Consider the following 18,503-nt stretch of genomic DNA (forward strand, 5'->3'; position numbering starts at 1 on the left):
GGCCAGGACCTCCGCAGCACCGCATCCAAGCAGGAGCGCAGGGACAGACGGGGGGGCTCCGGGCACCGGCGCCAGCAGATGAGCACGTTTTGGAGCTGCTGACGTCTGCTCCGGCATCACCGAGGCAGGAAAACAAGCGGCAGAGCGCGATTCACAGCGCTGTGGAGCCGAGCAGGCTCCGGGGCATCACCCCCACCATGTGCCCCCGGGGCCGGCCGGCGGGGCCGCAGGGGGCCGGGGGGCTCCGCTGAGCCCCAGCCATGGGGCCGTGGCGGTGGCTGCTGCTCTGGTGCTGGCACACGGCGCTGCTCCGTGGCCAGCGGCCGCAGGACAGCCCCCCCCGGCCGGAGGGGTGGTCCCCGGCTCCATCACCCCCCCGGGTGCCCACAGCGGAGCCGGGGGACGCCGAGGGCTCTGCGGCGGCTCTGGCGTTCCTGCGGACGGGCGATGAGCGGCTCCTGGCCCGAGCCAACTGCAGCCGGGGGGTCCCGGCGGCGGCCGCGGGGCTCGGGCCCCCCCCGGCGCTGCGGGCTGCGCTCCGCGCCGCCCCCGAGGCCCTGGCCCAAGCCGCCAACTTCCTCAACATGCTCCTCCAGACCAACGACATCCGCGAGGCCAGCGTGGCCGAGGATGTGGAGTGGTACCAGGCGCTGGTGCGCAGCCTGGCCGAGGGGCACCCATGGGTGCGCAGGGCGGTGCTGGCCCTTGATGCTCACCCGCTGGCCGCCAAGCCCCGGCTGATGCTGCAGGCGACCAAGGGGGATGGTCAGATCCTGCTCCAGGATGTGTCCGCTGCTGCTGCTCCAAGCCTCGGGAACCTCAGCTGGGACAACGAGTGGTTCAATGCGCTCAGATCCCAGCGGAGCCCTGCCCTCCGCAAGAGGGTGCTCAGCAATGACCTGCGCAGCATGGAGACCCCCAAGTGGCAGCGGGGTGACAGCTACGTGGGGGACCCGAGCCATGTGCGGTGGTCCCTTCCTTTCCTCGAGTGCCGGGATGGCCGATTCCTGCCTGTCTGGGCTGTCACGCTCTCCACTGCTTTCTATGGGCTCAAGCCAGACCTCAGCCCTGAGTTCAAGTAAGTGGTACCCAGAGGGGCTGGGGGGGGGGCTGTAAAGAGTGTTGGGAATGCCCTGTGTGAACGCTGGGGATTGGGGTTGGAGGCAGCACCTTGGGGTGCAGGCAGGATGCTTTGCCAGTACCCTGCCTGCATCCCTGTGCATGTGTATGGGTATTTGCACACCCATAGACACGGTGTAGATCCAAGACCCTGTGTCCAACCTGGCCTTGAGCACTGCCAGGGATGGGGCAGCCACAGCTTCCCTGGGCCACCCAAGCACCCAGCACCCCCATGGCTGTGCCCTCCCTTGGTGCCTGTCCCAATGGCATTGGTGGGGCATGGGGCCTGTGCTGGTTGGGGACACGGGGCTGACCCCATCCCTGTGCACAGGGGTGTCGTGCGGGTGGACATCGAGCTGCGGGACGTGGCCATTGACCAGTGTGCCAGTGGGCCGGGCTGGTTCGCAGACACGCACCGCTGCGACCTCAACAGCACCCAGGTACCATCCACCAGCACCCAGCACCCCATCCCCTCACCCAGTAAGGCACCGCTCTGCCCCCATCCCTCCCTCCGACCCAGCTTTATCCTCTCCTGGCCCCATCCATCTGCTTCCTTCCGCAGCAGTGGAGGGGTTTATCGTGCAAATCTGCCCTCCCTGTGCCAGCAGCAGCGAGTGACCTGGTGCTCCCTGCCCAGACATCACGGGGATGGCTGGGCATCGGTGGGACAACCACCCCCATCCCTGCCAGTGGTGCCCATTGGAGATGCCAAAGCCTGTTTCAGGGCTTGGCGCAACTGTCAGCATCCCCAAGCAGGGCAAACACCACAGCCACACGGCTCAGTGTGGTCCCCAAGTGGGAAAGGCGTCACCAGGTTCTCTTTCCTCCCGAGGGATGGGCTCTGGCGCTGGGAATGTCCCCAGGACACAACAATACCCAGAGAAGCTGCCAGCACAGCCCATTGGGGGCAGGATGCAGGCAGGGGGGATTAGGGCAGCGCCGTTGCCGTCATGGCTGGGCAGGATTAGTGCTCTCTGCTGCATTATGTGTCCATTTAGGGTTTAGGGAAGGATTTGAGGGGCAAGCTTTGGCTTTTAATTCTTCACTGTTTAACCACTGGCTCCTCCTGGACAAAGGGAGAGCAGGCTGGGGGCAGGTACCTGTGAGACAGGGGATGCTGGAGCCACTGGTGCAGGGGGGATGCAGGGATGGGGGAGAGTTTGGGATGTGGGATGAGCCTTTCCATACATCCCAGTCTGTCTCCTTCAGTGTATCCCGCAGGAGAGCCGCGGCTTTGTCCTCGGGAGGTACCTGTGCCGGTGCAAGCCGGGCTTTTATGGAGCCAGTGGAGCAGCCCAGGCAGGTGGGTGCCGTGTCCAGAGGTCCCCATTTCACCCAGTGGGACATGGCCACTGCAGTGGGGCCTAGGGCTGGAGGGGATTTGGGAAGTCCAAGCCCATTCCCTGGCAAGGAACGTGCCTCCAAGTGATGCAGTGATTGTAACCACGAGTAATGAGTGAGAGAAGAGGAAACGGCCTCAAGCTGCACCAGGGGAGATGGAGCTGAGGACCAATTCCTTGCCCAGAGGGTGCTCAGGCATTGGAACAGGCTGCCCAGGGCAGGGCTGCAGGCACTGGCCCTGCAAGTGCTCACACACCCTCAGTGCCATGGGTTAGGGGTGGCCTTGGCAGTGCTGGGGAACGGTTGGATTCAACGTTAAAGGTCTTTTCCACAGCCTGGTTGAGTCCATGATAACTCCACGATCCTATTCCAGGCACAGTGGGGGCAGACGAGGGGTCCCTGTTGGGATGCCGGCCCTGCCGCCAAGGATGCTCCACCTGCGAGGACGATGCTCCCTGCCTGATCCAGGAGGACCGGGCGCTGCGGGCGGCCGTGCTGTCCTGCCAGGCCTGCTGCATGCTGGCCATCTTCCTCAGCATGCTCATCTCCTACCACTTCCGACGGAGCAAGGCAAGGTGTTCCCGTATCCCACCCCCCCTCTGCTCCCATCCCATCCCCAAACCCTGCTGGCTCAAGGGGGCAGCTCCCTGCCCTGGCTCCTGGCTGCATCCTCACATTTGTGTCCCTGCAGAGGATCCGGGCCTCTGGAATCATCCTCCTGGAGACAATCCTCTTCGGGTCCCTCCTCCTCTACTTCCCAGTGAGTATCCAGCTGGGATAGGACTCAGTGTAAGAGCCTCTGCAGCCTGGCAAGGGTGTGGAACTGGCCCCAAGCAGGGCATGGGCACAACTCCACCTAATTGTGGATTCACTGGCACAGCTCCCAGTGGCTCCGGTGTAAATGTTGGGAAGCCAAATCCCTGCTCTTGCCGGAGTTAATCCCTGCCCAAATCCCCTCTCCCTCCCACAAGAGCCCTGGCGGGTGCTGTAGAGCCAAGGGGGAAGGATGGGAGCGGTGAGCACTGACTGCATCCAGCTCTGGAGCAGCAGCACAAGAGGGACCTGGAGCGGTTGGATGAGGCCATGGGGATGCTGCGGGGGCTGGAGCAGCTCTGCCAGGCTGAGAGAGCTGGGCTGGGGCAGCCTGGACAAGAGAAGGCTCCTGAAGGGGAGACCTGAGAGCAGCTCCAGTGCCTAAAGGGGCTGCAGGAAACCTGGAGAGGGGCTTGGGACAAGGGCCTGTAGGGACAGGCCAAGGGGAATGGCTTGAACCTGCCCGAGGGGAGACTGAGCTGAGCTCTTAGGCAGAAGCTGTTCCCTGGGAGGGTGCTGAGGCGCTGGCACAGGGGGTTGGAACTGAATGAGCTTTAAGGTCCCTTCAACCCAACCCATTCCATGATTCCCTCATTTCCGAGTCTCCACCCATCCCTATTCCACCACCAACCCGTCTCTCCCCCCACCTCAGGTGTTCATCCTGTACTTCAAGCCCAGCATCTTCCGCTGCATTGTCCTGCGCTGGGTCCGCATGCTCGGCTTTACCATCGTCTATGGCACCATCACCCTCAAGCTGTACAGGTACCGGGGTGGGGGGATTGAATGTTTGTGCCCCCCACAGCAGGGACCCATTGGGGCTCACCCCTTTCCCCCTTGCAGGGTGCTGAAGGTGTTCCTGTCCCGCACGGCCCAGCGGGTGCCCTATGTGTCGAGCATGCGGGTGTTGAAGATGCTGGGGCTGATCCTGGTCCTGGTGCTGTGGTTCCTGGCAGCCTGGACCATTGGGATGCTGGAGAACGTGGACAAGAACATCCCACTGGTGATCCGCACCCAGACTGCCGGTGGCCTCCACTTCTACATCTGCGGCCATGACCACTGGGACTACATGATGGTGATTGGTGAGACCAGCACCCTCCCAGCCCAGGACCCCATCCCATCAATGCAGCCTTTCCTTGTCTATTTAATGTGCCTGGAGCCTGGAAACAGCTGCCTCCCGTCCTCTCCTCTGAGCATCCCCAGCACTCACCCTGGGGCAGGGTACTTCACTGGGAGCTGAGCCCTGGTGATATGCAGGGATGCTCTGCACCGGAGCCAGCAGGGCTGGATGTGCCCCGAGGCAGGGAGGTCCCAGTGGGTAGCAGCACCAGCACCCATAAGAACACACTGACAATGATGGTGCTGGGTGCTCAGCATCGCTCCCCTTGCTCTGTCCCACAGCTGAGCTGCTCTTCCTGCTGTGGGGCAGCTTCCTGTGCTTTGCCACGCGTGCTGTGCCCTCTGCCTTCCATGAACCCCGCTACATGGGCATCGCACTGCACAATGAGCTCATGATCTCAGCCACCTTCCATGTGGTCAGGTAGGACACGGGCCTGCCAGGAGCTGGGAAACACATTCCCATCCCTGGCAATGCCAAGGAACCGGGTGGCAAATCCTATTGCAGGTTCATCATGGTCCCCTCACTGCATCCTGACTGGACACTGCTGCTCTTCTTCGCTCACACCCACAGCACCATCACCATGACCCTGGCGCTGCTCTTCATCCCGAAGGTAACGCTCATCCCAAAGGATGCAGGGGAAGGGGGATCCCAGCGTTTCGGGGCTCCCTGCGTGAGCTCTCCCCTCGTGTCCTGCAGTTCCTGCACACGGGCTCGCCGCTGAGGGAGGAGATCACAGCTGAGGTCTATGAGGATGAGCTGGACATGCGGCGCTCGGGCTCCTGCCTCAACAGCAGCATCACATCTGCCTGGAGCGAGCACAGCCTCGACCCCGATGACATTCGGGTGGGTGCCACACTCAGGACCTTCTTTTGACGCTTGCTCTGCAGAGTAAGAGGTGCCTCTTGCAGTCTTTCTCCTGATGCAAAGCAGATGGGGTGTGGGGGGGCACAGGGTGAATCCACCAAAGCCACGGGTAGGGAAACCTCCTTGGCATGGAGGGATGGGGCCTGGTTTGGGGGTGCAGCCGCAGCCCCATCGGACACGTTCTCCTCTCCCTGCTCTCTGCCCTCGGCACAGGAGGAGCTGAAGAAGCTCTACCGGCAGCTGGAGGTACACAGGAGGTGGCGGATGGCAGCGCTCAACCCTCACCTCCCCAAGCAGCGCAGCACCCGCCGCAGCCTGGCTCGCTCCATCACCCGCCGCAGCAGCAGCACCCGTGGGTCCTCGGCCAAGCAGCTCCTCAATGCGGGTACCACCACCCTGAGGATGCAGGATTATGGCTCCCGCAGCACTGAGGGGGTCCAAGGGGGTTCGCCCATCCCTGCTCCCCCCCAGGAGCCTGTGCCGGGGAGGAAGATGATGGTGACAGCAGCCTCGGAGCAATCTGACAGCGAGTCCCTTGATGCTGCTCCACTCATGTACAAGTCAGCCAGTGCCCAGAACCTGGTGGGGCACGGGCAGCCCCCCCTGCCCCGTGCACCCCCCTTGCACAAGTCACTCAGTGTGGTGGCCGGGGCGCAGGATGAAGCCCTGCTCGCTGCCAGCCGTGCTGCATGGGGGAAGCAACACATGGAGCATCCGTTCACCCTGGCCTCAGGGCACCCCACGGCACAAGGACCCCCCAAGGAGGCTGGGACGCCCCAAAGCCCTGATGCTGTCCCCAGCCCCACCGAGGGGTGCTCGCAGGATGTGTCCCCCCTGGGTGATGGCAGAGTGCAGAAACGCATCACCTACGCGCCCATCAAGAGCATCAGCGTCGATGGCTCCCATCACCCAGGGCGGGTGCGGATGGTGGTGGTGAGGAGAACCCCACCACGGCCCCCCGTGCGCTGCCAGAGCCTGGGGCTGCGGGGGACAGCGGCTGGGGACAGCCTGGGGCCAGCAGAGCCACCCATGGGACCTCCAGCACGGGTGGGACAACCAGAGGGAAGAGCAGCAGGAATGGAGGAGGAAGATGCAGGGTCCCCATCGCCTGCAGCATCCATCCCAGCACAGGTCTGTCCCTGGGAGCTGGTCCAGGAGGAGATCCTGAGCCGGAGGGAAGGAGCCACCCAAGCAGCAGGGTCGGGGAGCACTGGTGACACAGCAGCTGCCCCCCCCCACATCAAGACGTCCCTCTGGAGCCTGGGCCTGGCCATCAAAGCCTTCAACCGCTCCAGAGGGAAAAGCATCCCGAAGGGCAAGAGGGAGGGCAAGGGGAGCCTCAGGAAGAGGGGACATGAGCAGGAAGGGGGCAGCAGGAGGGAGAGGCCAAGCTCGGCAGAGCCATCGGCCGTGTCCCCTGCAGGGACCACGGGCTCTGAGCAGGTCTTTTGCCAACACAACAACAATGCCAGGGCCGATGGAGAGGAGCCGGGTGAGGAGCACGATGCTCCCCATGGGGATGCAGATGCAGAGCACAAGGTCCCATCAAACTCTGGTCACCAAGAAGGAGCTGAATGTCCCTATGAGCCCCCGCTGGTGGTGGCCCAGCCCCAGCAAGGGGATGAGGCTCCCGTGGTGCAGCCAGGGAATGATGCTCCTACGGCAGCACCAAAGGAAGGGCTCGAGGGTCCCAGTGGGTCCATCCCCTACCAGGACCACACAGAGGTGGAGCAGCCACAGGCAGGAACCATCGCAAGCAGCTCCCCCCCATCCATCAGTGATGGGCAGAGAGCGGCTGCTGAGGAGCTGGAGGCTGGGATTTGTCCCCAGGGAAGCCTGGATGTCCCAGCAGGAAGCGTGTGCAAGGAGGAGGGCAGCAGCCACCCTGAGCCCCTTGGTTCCAGGGACGTTGGGAAGGTCCCTGCAAGGAGCCGGAGCGAGGAGATGCCTGCAGTGGTCAGGCAGGCCCAGGTCTGTGTTAGAGCCAACCAGGCTGATCCCAGCATCAAAACAGGGATCTGCCCCTGGGAGGAGCACAGGGGGGACCCTCAGCACCCCAGGGAAGAGCTGAGCATGGAGAAAGCACCAGCAAACCCCTCCGAGCTGCTGGAGGGGCCTTGGGAGGGCAGGAGGGGCCAGGTTTGCCCATGGGAAACCATGGAACAGGGGAGCACCACGAGAGCACAAACCGGCCCCGGGGACACGGAGGGGGCTGAGCCGGAGCAGGAGGGGCAGGAAGCAGAGAGGAGACGGGTGGGTGAGTGGGGCAAGAGCATCAGGGCAAGGTCCCTGGGGTTGGTGGGAGCTCCAGAGCCACCCAAAGCTGCTCCCAGCAGCTCTGAGCTGCCAGGAGGGATCCCACCGAGCGCTCGGGCTTCGGTTTGTCCCTGGGAAGCGACGGGAGCTGATGGTGATGCAGGAGGGATTTGCCCTTGGGAAGGGGGAGCAGCCGTATCCAATGCAGGGAATGCAGAGGATGGTGACGTTTCCCAAGGGGAGAACGGGATTTCCCCCCGGGCAGCAGCCCCGGGGGGCACGGGAGGGATGGGTTTGGCTGCAGGCAACGGGAGCACCCAGCAGGGATGTCCCTATCCCAGGGATGGTGTGGAGCAGAGCAGCACAGGGCTGGCAGCAGGACACCCGGCTCTGCCCAAAGCCACAGCCAAGCAAGCAGGAGCCATGGGCAGCAGCAAGGCCGATGTTTGCCCATGGAAAGCAGAGGCTGAGGTGCTCACCAAGGCAGAAATCTGCCCTTGGGAAGAGCCTGAAGCTCCATCGGGGAAGGACAGAGCAAGGCAGGACATGTGTGGCCCTTCCAAAGGGGAAAACAAAGGGGCGACCAGAGGAGTGGAGGGCACCAAACCAAAGCTGGCAGAGGTGGGCGGACATCAACCGGAGGGCAGGAGCAGCAGGAGCTTCACAAATCTCATCAGGAAAAGCATGGGGAACTCAAAAGCCAAATCCAAGAAATCCCAGAGCGTGGAGAGCATCAAGGAGGAAGTTTGTCCATGGGAGAGCCCAGACAAGGAGCAGCCCACGGAGCATCCCCGTGCCAGGAGCCCAGCAATGCCCAGAGCACCTACGAGGGCATCCCAAAGTGTGGAGAGCCTGAAGGCAGAGGTGTGTCCTTGGGAGGCTCAATCCATGGATACAGCAGAGATCTGTCACTGGGAGGCAGTTGCAGCTCCATCGGGTACAGAGGAACCAAGGCAGGACAAGGATGCTCTGTCCATAGGGAGAAAGAGACCCTTGACAAGGGAAGGTGCCTTCAAAGCGATTGGACACAGCACACCTGCAGAGGAGAAAGCAAGTGTGGAGAGCCTGAAGGCAGAGGTGTGTCCTTGGGAGGCTCCAGGGGCTCAGTCCATGGATACAGCTGAGATCTGCCCCTGGGAGGGGGCTGCAGCTCCATCGGGTACAGAGGAATCAAGGCAGGACAAGGATGCTCTGTCCATAGGGACTAAAACCCCCTCTCCAGGTCAAGGTGTCTGCAGAGAGACTGGAAAGAGCACATCTGCAAAGAAAGAGAAAGCAAATCCTGACCGTGAATCCATCTGTCCATGGGAGAGCCTGGACAAGGAGCAGCCCATGGAGCATCCCCATGCCTGGAGCCCAGCGCTGCCCAGAGCACCTACGAGGGCATCCCAAAGTGTGGAGAGCCTGAAGGCAGAAGTGTGTCCTTGGGAGGCTCCAGGGGCTCAATCCATGGATACAGCAGAGATCTGCCCATGGGAAGGGGCTGCAGTTCCCTTCCAGCAGCTCAAGCCAAAGCAGGGCCCTGGGGGGGTGCCCAAGGGGGACAAGCGCATCAGGCGCCAGGCAGCGCTGGCCAGCCCAGGGAGAGCCCTGGAGAGGGGCAGCAGCAAGCGAGAGGCTGTGTGTCCATGGGAGAGCCTGGACAAGGAGCAGCCCATGGAGCATCCCCGTGCCTGGAGCCCAGCGCTGCCCAGAGCACCTCCAAGAGCATCCCAGAGTGGGGAGAGCCTGAAGGCAGAGGTGTGTCCTTGGGAGGCTCAATCCATGGATACAGCAGAGATCTGTCCCTGGGAGGCAGTTGCAGCTCCATCAGGTACAGAGGAACCAAGGCAGGACAAGGATGCTCTGTCCATAGGGAGAAAGAGACCCTTGACAAGGGAAGGTGCCTTCAAAGCGATTGGACACAGCACACCTGCAGAGGAGAAAGCAAGTGTGGAGAGCCTGAAGGCAGAGGTGTGTCCTTGGGAGGCTCAATCCACGGATACAGCAGAGATCTGCCCCTGGGAGGCAGCTGCAGCTCCATCAGGTACAGAGGAACCAAGGCAGGACAAGGATGCTCTGTCCATAGGGAGAAAGAGACCCTTGACAAGTGAAGGTGTCTGCAGAGAGACTGGGCACAGCATGCCTACAAAGGAGGAGAAAGCAAATCTCAACCGTGAGTCCATCTGTCCCTGGGAAAGCCTGGACACAGAGGAGCAATCCCTGAGAATTGCAACAGGGAAAGAGCTGTCCAAGCAGTCCGACAGCACGGAGAGCAGGAAAGCTGAGATTTGCCCCTGGGAAGCAGCAGATCCCAGGGGCTCAGAGGAGGAAATCCCACACGGAGCTGATGGAGCATCATACCCTGGGATGGGAGAGTCAAAGCCGGTGCTGGGAGCCAGCACCGTGTCTCCACCGAGGAACAAACCCAAGGGCAGACCTGGCAGTGAGGCCAAGCACAAGCCCCTGAGCCGCATCCAGCCCCTGCAGAGCCCTGGGGCAGAGCTGCTGCCCTGGGGAGGGGGTTCAGCCCCTGGGGCAGGCAGCAGCCCCAGCCCAGCTGAGGTTTGTCCCTGGGAAGCAGAAGAGGCCCCATCAGCATCTGAGAAGACCAGCACAGACAGCAGGAAAACCTCAGCAGTGTGTCCATGGGAGGTGCAGAGTGTGGCTGCCTCCCAGAGTGGAACCCAAGCTGATGTCTGCCCTTGGGACCATGAGTAGCCCCCTCTGGCCAGGGCCATCAGCCAGGTGCAGATATGGTTTGCATGACCAGAAGGTCTTGAGCTGAAGGCTGATGCCCAGTGGCACAGCCCAGGCAAGGACAGAAGTGTCCACCAAAGCCAATGGCATGGCCACACTTCCAGTGGTCTCTGGTGGTGGCCTTGGGGACCAGTGCAGTGAGGGGACAATGAACATCTCCCCATCAAGCTCTCCAGATGGGTGAAAGCACCACCCATCATTTGTCCACAGGTAGGTGGCCCACTGCAGGGTCCCTGTGGTACAAGCAGGCACCTGAATATGTTAAAATACATAGGGAAGAGCCAAACCAGGGCAGGAAGGTGATGGAGCAGGGGGGAAACCAGCTTCCCCCAGTGAAGGTTTTGTCCCTCTCTCTGAATCCAACAAGGCTCAGAGCTGGTCCTGCTGTTCCTTTGTCGTTTGGATGCACTCTCATTAGAAAGGGATGCTGATGTCAATGTGTTGCCTGTGGTCTTCAGCACTGAAGTGTTCCATGATCATCTGATGGTGTAAGTAAGTGTACAGAGAGAAAATAAAACATTATCTACAGAGCACACACTTTAGTGGCTGATTTATGGGGTGTGGGCATGATACTAAACATGCTCAAGAAAGAGATACAGCAGAAAGGAGTGAGGCTGGAAAGGAAACCCAGAAACACAAGTGGGTGAGTTGCAGAGGTCTGAATAATGGCAAAGCTGATAGGGAGCCACACACTGCCAGACTGGAAGGAAAGGTCTTTCCCCCTGGAAAAACACAGCTACTCCAGCAGAAAACTCAACTCTTCTCATCCAGAGCCAAAGAACCTGGTCTGTAGGTACTTGCTGAGGAGCTACATCCACACCTGCTCATGAGCTGCCCAGACACCAACTAGGCAGCTCATCCAGGTTTATTTTAGCTCCCATATGCTGGAGCACTGAATCTCTCCTCAGCTCACAAGTGTAGGCAGAAGGCTCAATATAGTAGGTTCTTTCAGGAAAGGCAGACAGATTGTAACACCCCTCTGACTTCCCAAAGAGATGAAAGGGATTCCATTGCTGGCTCCTCTCCTAACAGAGCACAGGGGTGATACTCTGCCCTTTCAAAAGGACACAGAAACACTGAGCAACTCTGCAAGCATCGGGAGCTGTAACTCTTTCAAACAGCACACTCTGTACAAACTCTTCCTTGGCAGAAGGAATGCACTTAACTCACAAGCTCTGGAAAATGGCTGAGGTAAAAAACAAGACAAGGTTGAAAAATGCTTTGTTACCTGATAACCAGTGAATATTTTGCTCTGTAACTGGAAGTAAATGGAACTCACCTGAGCAAAGCAGAGCAAGAACAGATTAGCAGACTCACTGCCTTGCTCTCAGCCATGGAAAAAGGAAACCTGTGGGTACATTTTCCCAGCCCACTCAGCCTGCAAAAACCAGGACCCTGATGGCAATATCACTGTGTCCACAGGATGGTGCCAACCACTCACTACCACCATCCACTGTTGAATTCAGGAGCATCTCTACCTAATGCTCCAAAACTCATCAGCAAAGAGATGCACTCTTTCAAGAAGGCAAAAGACTTTATTATCAGTGCTGTGCTGCAGCCCCTCTGCAAATGCATTCACTCAGCAGGAGTCCAACTGCAGCACCCACCCAGGAGAACATGATTTCAAGTGTGCTTGCCTGTTCTTCCCTGTTTTCTGTCTGGGAATCAGTACAGAGAGGATGGGAAAAGAAACTGCTGATGCCTCCTTCAAGTCTGAATGAGAGGCCAGCAGGTCTATGACACCTCCAATGGCAGAGTCAAATACCCCATGTCTGAACAGAGTGCTGCTGCCAAGGGCTCTTCTCACAGGGCAGGCTCAGGACAGGGTTAGCCTCAAGAGCACTCCTGAAGAGAACAGACTTCCTGTCTTCACAGACACACAGACAGGGTTAAGCTGTAACACACTAAGTCCACCTGGATGGAGTAAAGCTCTCAGAGCTCACCTGAATGCCCTGCCAAGCCCCTCTTGTTCTTTAAAGACAAATTCTTAGTGAGCAGAGTCCATTTCTGAAGCTGCTTTGTCTGTTGACTGCTCACTGGAAAGGCACAGCCATATCCAAGCTGTCACCTCCACAGCCATTCTCCACTTCTTCCCCCCCACGGTTGCTTGCACAGGCTGTCTCTGTACAGGCTCTGGAACTTCCTACTTCATTTCTTCGTACTCTTGTGAGGGATCCAAGGTTGGGCCAGGAATCAGCACCGTCTGAAAAAGCAAGGACCAAAATCAGCATGACACAGAGCAGCTCTGAACTGCTGCAACAGGAATCCTTCATGTTATAGTGCAGGAGAAGGGATGAGCAGCGGGTTCTGGCAATGCAAAGGCCCTGCACACAGGAGGGGACCAGATGGCAGCAGTAGGGGGAAAGACACTGGGAATGGGATGATATGCCTTCTATGACAGCATAGTTCCTCTTCTAGGACCTGTGTTTAGTTAACAGAGGAAGACTGAGTGCCTGCATGGCTTCACCAGGTTGTGTGCAGGGAACAGTAACCCCCTAAACTATCACATATATGACAAATGCCCTCAGCCTCCTATTAGAGCTTCCAGGTGCTAGAGGTTGATAATGCCACATTAATAAACAGGTCTGCTTGCACATTAATCCACCACCTTCCTGTTACAGGAAACCCAGCTTTGGTTTTGTCCAGAATTATCCAGGGACCACATCAGTGCCTCTTGGTGGCATTACCTTCACTATGGGGTCCTTTGGAGGAGCCCACTCGGGAACGATCTTGCCATGCATCCTCCACGTGCCGTACGGGTTCACCAAGTACTTCTCAAACACCACATACTCCAGAACATCCTTGGGCACCTGCTCCCCACCATACATCAGCCTCCCAAAGCGGTCATAGATGGCCAGAATCTGTAAAATGAGCCAGGTTATGCTGGGCTGGCAGGTTGGAGTCAGTTGGGGAACACAGGGAGCACAAGGGGAGGTACCTGCCGTGTGTGCATCCGCACTGTCACCTGCCCATACAGGTTGCCTCGGTTCACAATGCTCTCGCATCGAACATGAACCACCCTTGGGGGTTCCAGTGACTCCACAAACTTCCACCGGATGGTTTTGTACCTGTTCCCACGAACCATCTCCTGTGAGGAAAAACAAACGAGCACCAACTTAATTAGGATGTGAATTGAATCATAGAATAGTTAGGGTTGGAAAGGAGCTTAAGATCATCCAGTTCCAACCCCCCTGCCATGGGCAGGGACACCTCACACTAAACCATATCACCCAAGGCTTCATCCAACCTGGCCTTGAACACTGCCAGGGATGGAGCATTCACAACCTCCCTGGGCAACCCATTCCAGTGCCTCAGCACCCGCACAGTAAATAATTCCTTCCTTATATCCAATCTAAACTTCCCGTTTCAGTTTGAACCCATTACCCCTTGTCCTGTCACTACATTCCCTAATGAACAGTCCCTCCCCAGCACCCCTGTAGGCCCCCTTCAGACACTGGAAGCTGCTCTGAGGTCTGCCTGCAGCTTCTCTTCTCCAGGCTGAACAGCCCCAACTTTCTCAGCCTGGCTCCATACAGGAGCTGCTCCAGTTCCTGAGCATCCTTGTGGCCTCCTCTGGACTTGTTCCAACAGTTCCATGTCCTTTTTATGTTGAGGGCACTGGAACTGCACACAATGCTCCAAGAATCACAGCCTGGCTTGGGTTGGAAGCGACCTTCAAGTGAGTTCCAACTGTGGCAGGGACCCCTTCCACTGGAGCAGCTGCTCCAAGCCCCTGTGTCCAGCCTGGCCTTGAGCACTGCCAGGGATGGGGCAGCCACAGCTTCTCTGGGCACCCTGTGCCAGCGCCTCAGCACCCTCAAAGTAAAGAGTCTCTTCCTTCTATCTAACCTAAATCTCCCCTGTTTAAGTTTGATCTCCACTGCCAAAGTCTGAAATAACAAGCATAGTACTATATACAATGAAGCATTTCTTTATTAGCTCATATTGCGCTTTCCCTCCCAGCTCTGTCTCTACTGTACCCAGAACAAAATGAGACAGATGGTCAGGCTTAAAGCCTTAAAGACAATGGAAGAGAAGAAGGACAAGCTGCATCCACAGAAACACTTACTGGGTAGCAGCGCTCTGTCACCAGGGAGTGAAGTTTCTGCTTGTTAAAACTGCAAGTGAAACACACATGGTTACTGGAATACACTCCTTGTGAAGAGGCTTACACAGCTTCCTGCTTCCGCAGGACACTCAGTCTACTGGCAAACCAGAAAAAGCAAGCTCCTCAGCTGCCAACTCAGCACAAAATCAGGATCCATCATCACTTCATATCCCAGCAATTCCCTGCAGCATGATCCTGAACAGCACCACAAACACACTCATCTGTTGGTGACATTTGAGGTGCAACAACTCATCTCTCCTGCAGGACAGGCAGAGGGATTTCCTGCAACCTGCTTTTCCTTATCAAAATGAATGGGTCCTGCCCAAATTCCCAACAGGCTCCTCCCCACAGAGATGGGGGCAGGAAAAGAAAGTACTTGCTGCAGAGGAGGTCCAAGGATTACAAAGACAAGGAGGAAAAGCAGAGGATATTAGTGAGGAGCAGCAGGTTCTACCTAACTGCATCAGTCAGAGAAGGAGTCTTACTTTGCCAGGCAATTGTGAGCTTCAATAAATATCTCCTGTGCCTTCTCTGGGAAGGTTTTTGTGCTGAACTCCAGATCATGATCTTTTATCTTCCGCAGACTGAAAAGGTAAGAAAAGCTTTATAGTAAGGAAAGAACAACTTGGAACCGTCTTGCATGCTTCAGATGATGAGGCATTAATTCAGTCCAAGCCTAGCTTCTACCAAGAAGCCACTGAAACTGGAGACTCCCCCCCACTAAGCCATAACCTCTGGATGCTTGTAAAACACACACAGGGCTGCAAACCCAAAGGATCCTCAAGAAAGTTGGGGCTGTTCAGCCTGGAGAAGAGAAGCTGCAGGCAGACCTCAGAGCAGCTTCCAGTGTCTGAAGGGGGCCTATAAGGATGCTGGGGATGGACTCTTCATTAGGGACTGTAGTGACAGGACAAGGGGTAATGGGTTCAAACTGAAACAGGGGAAGTTTAGATTGGATATAAGGAGGAAATTCTTTACTGTAAGGGTGCTGAGGCACTGGAATGGGTTGCCCAGGGAGGTTGTGAATGCTCCATCCCTGACAGTGCTCAAGGCCAGGCTGCATGAAGCCTTGGGTGCTATGGTTTAGTGTGAGGTGTCCCTGCCCATGGCAGGGGGTTGGAACTGGATGATCTTAAGCTCCTTTCCAACCCATTCTATGATTCTATGAAAATAAGTGTACATGATACCCATCTGCACCAGGACAGGAACCTTGTGTTCATTCTCACACCAGGGACTCCTGGCTAAGTGGTACCACAGCAACAACAGAAGAAGAGGGTAGAGACCGACCCCCACCATCCCACCCTGCAAGACAACACCAAGCAAAACATCTGCACCATAGACTGATTAAAAAGGAGGCACGTACGCGAGCTGGGAGGCAGCGGTCTGCTTCAGCTTCTGCATCTTTTGTGCCATCCCATCCTTGGATAGGGATGTCAGGCGGGCATCCCCCTCAGGAGGGACGTAGGGGTCTATGATAGCGGCTGCAGGAGAGAAGAGAGGTCAGGAGGAGGCTGTAAAACAGGAAAATGAAGGCAACAAAGGGGCAGCATCCTGGCTACTGGGAGCTGGGAAAGTGGGATTCCCCCCTCATAACATGTCAGTAACATAAAACATGAGCATGCAGTTTCTAGTCTGAGCTCGTCAGCAGTGCCAGATGCCTGCTGTCTGCCCTCCTCTTCCATACAACACAGGCAGGTAAGACACATCCAGCAGCAAGGAACGTGACCTTCCTTCCTACTCCTCATCCCTAGGGGCCAACAGCCTGGCACCCTTCTGAGGCGAAGGGCAGGTGCCACCCTCACCAGGAGCCCGTGAGCGCAGCTCAGCCTATTGCAGACACTGTCCCCACGGTCCCTCTGCTCACTCACGGCTCCACGCTGCTGCTGTGCATCAGCTAAGGGCAGAGGTTCTGGCACCTGTGGAAGCCATGTAGAACGTCCGCTCCATGCGGTCCTCGGGGGTTCTCGCCACCAAAGGCCGGAGCCTCTTCTCCTTCTCCTCCGGGCTCAGCTCCCTGGCCCACTCGGGCACAGTGTGCTTCTTCTTCTTGGTTCTCACAGGGACAACGAGACCGGCCGGGGCCGCAGCACGGAGCACGGCCCCCGCCGCCTGAGGGAGCACAGAGCAGCACAGTGAGCCCAGGGCCCACACACACCCCCATTTATTCCCCTTCGTGTCCCTGTCCCCTTCGGGCCCTGCCCCACGGCCCTCCACACAGCCTTGTACCTAACGCCCTACCTTGTCCCGCGGGACCTCTCCTTCCCCACACCCCATTCCCATTCCCTTCCCCATTCCCATTCCCATTCCCATTCCCGAATCCCCCTCAGCTCAGCGCACCCTCAGGCCCAGCCAGCCCACACCCGCCTTCATGGCGGCCGCCATCTTCCCCCCGCGTAGCACGCCGGGACGGGGGCGTGGCCAGGAGAGAGGGGGGCGTGGCCAATAGGTGGCCGCGCGCGGGGCGGGGCGGGGCCGGCGGGAGCCCGCGCTGCGGCGGCGAGTGGAAAATTCCATCGGCTGCGGGGGGGGGGGGGGGGGAACACGCGGGGGAGGCTCCGCCCATGAGCGCAGCGCGGGGGGGGGAACCCTGAGCTCGGGGGTGCAGCGAGCGATGGGGGGGGGGGGGGGGGTCCGGCCTCGTGCTCCTGGTGCACAGGGAAAGGGGGTGCGGGGAGAATGGGACCCCCGGGGCAGGGGGATGGGAGATGCGGGACCCCGCAGGATGCAGCAGGGTGCGGGACACGGGTCCCCCATGGGATGCTGCACGTCGGGGGATGCAGCACCGACAGCTCCCATCAAACCCGGCTGCTCCCAACGCCCCTTCCTTCGGAGCTGCCGCTCGGGGCCACCCCGGTGCGCTCAGCACCAGTGCCCAGCAGCAGGAAACAGCTCTGGTCCAGCGCACAGCCCCAGAGGCGCCGCATCCTGGGGGTGTGAGCCCCGCAGAGCCTGGCCCCGCTCCCAGTTGGCGTTGGGAATGTTGATCTTGGCTCCCCGGGAAGCGTTGCTCCATGGACAGCTGGTTAATGTGTACTGACGGCTGCGCTGTGCCCGAGACCGTTGACCCCGGCCCACGTTGTTATCTGTGCCGGTGGGAGCGGCCCTGCAGGGCGAAACGGGGGGCACCGAGGGGCACTGGGCACCGCAGGGTGTGGGGATCGCAGCTGCATCCCCGCAGCGGGTCCCAGAGGCTGCCATGATGCTTGTGGGGGCTCATACAGGAGAGGGGCAATGCTCCCCCCCCCCCCCCCCAGGAAAACCGGAGCCAGTTTCTCCTCTGGAAAACAGGGATCAAGCCATGGGGTTGGGAATCCTGTCCCACAGCAGCCAGCGCTGAGTCAACCGGCCCCACAGCCCCAGCACTTTCCCACACCTCCGGACTTGTGGGGCTGGGTTTTTCCAGCCTATCCGGCTTTCCCAGCTGCGGAGCTGCCCTGTGATGCCATCTCAGCCGGTTTTACCACCCTAAGCAGTCATTCCAGGGCTCTGGAAACCCCCCTGGGCCACGTCCTTGCTGCGGGCATTGCTGGGGAACACAACCCAGGAGCATCCCTACCTGCTGTGCTCTGGACTAGGGCAGCAGGCAGGGATGCTCCCAGCAGAAGTGGCCTCTTGGAGATGCCACTTGATGGTGACCCCAGCCCATGTGTGAGCTTCCTGTTGCAAAACCACCATGCAGAGATTCACCCCATCGGAGTTCAGGACCAGGGCTGGGATTTGGAGCATCAGCAGAAGGTGATGATGCATTTCCCTCCATCCTTGTGCAACTTGCCCCAGGCACAACAGGAGGGTGACAGTCGGACCCGCACGCACGAGGGGAGGAAGCCATGCACAATCCCTCCCAACCCAGGCCCCAGGAGCCACTTTGCAGCTTCCAGGCTGTTGTCCCCATAGTCCCAAATACCAGAGATTCCTGCCCTAAGCCTCCGGCCCAGACCTGCAAGGCAGGATTAGCCAGTGCCCTCCGGCTGCTCCCACTCTCAGCAGGGACAACACAAAAGAAAAGCCTCTCTTGGGATCTTTTCCTTTTTCTTCCCCTTTCCCCCCTCGTTTTCCTGCACTGACAGCAGTTGGTGGCTGCAGAGGCTCTGGGATAATTACAGCTCCTGGCTTCCACCCCATCCATTTGTCCCAGGCACTCCCTTC

The 18,503-nt window shown here is 58.9% G+C and overlaps 2 protein-coding genes across 2 annotated transcripts; one reads left to right on the top strand and one right to left on the bottom strand.

Moving 5' to 3' along the window:
* The first annotated feature begins 260 nt into the window (after window positions 1–260).
* GPR179 (G protein-coupled receptor 179) lies at window positions 261–10,465 on the top strand. The gene is made up of 14 exons (XM_034070310.1): window positions 261–1,078; window positions 1,451–1,559; window positions 2,329–2,422; window positions 2,834–3,030; window positions 3,152–3,220; window positions 3,926–4,035; window positions 4,114–4,352; window positions 4,672–4,810; window positions 4,895–5,000; window positions 5,087–5,233; window positions 5,468–8,407; window positions 8,573–8,941; window positions 9,026–9,570; window positions 9,616–10,465. Exons 1-14 carry the CDS (start codon window positions 261–263, stop codon window positions 10,208–10,210), a joined length of 6,477 nt encoding a protein of 2,158 aa, XP_033926201.1. The 3' UTR covers window positions 10,211–10,465.
* Window positions 10,466–11,821: 1,356 nt separating this feature from the next.
* On the bottom strand, window positions 11,822–16,788 carry MRPL45 (mitochondrial ribosomal protein L45). The gene is made up of 8 exons (XM_034070173.1): window positions 16,695–16,788; window positions 16,274–16,466; window positions 15,721–15,838; window positions 14,843–14,941; window positions 14,319–14,367; window positions 13,188–13,337; window positions 12,937–13,110; window positions 11,822–12,452 (listed from the first exon to the last, which is right to left on the bottom strand). The coding sequence occupies exons 1-8, from the start codon at window positions 16,737–16,739 to the stop codon at window positions 12,393–12,395; spliced, it is 888 nt and encodes a 295-aa protein (XP_033926064.1). The 5' UTR covers window positions 16,740–16,788; the 3' UTR covers window positions 11,822–12,392.
* Window positions 16,789–18,503: the final 1,715 nt, after the last annotated feature.

This window comes from Melopsittacus undulatus, chromosome 17, assembly GCF_012275295.1.
Source record: "Melopsittacus undulatus isolate bMelUnd1 chromosome 17, bMelUnd1.mat.Z, whole genome shotgun sequence".
NCBI lineage: Eukaryota > Metazoa > Chordata > Aves > Psittaciformes > Psittaculidae > Melopsittacus > Melopsittacus undulatus.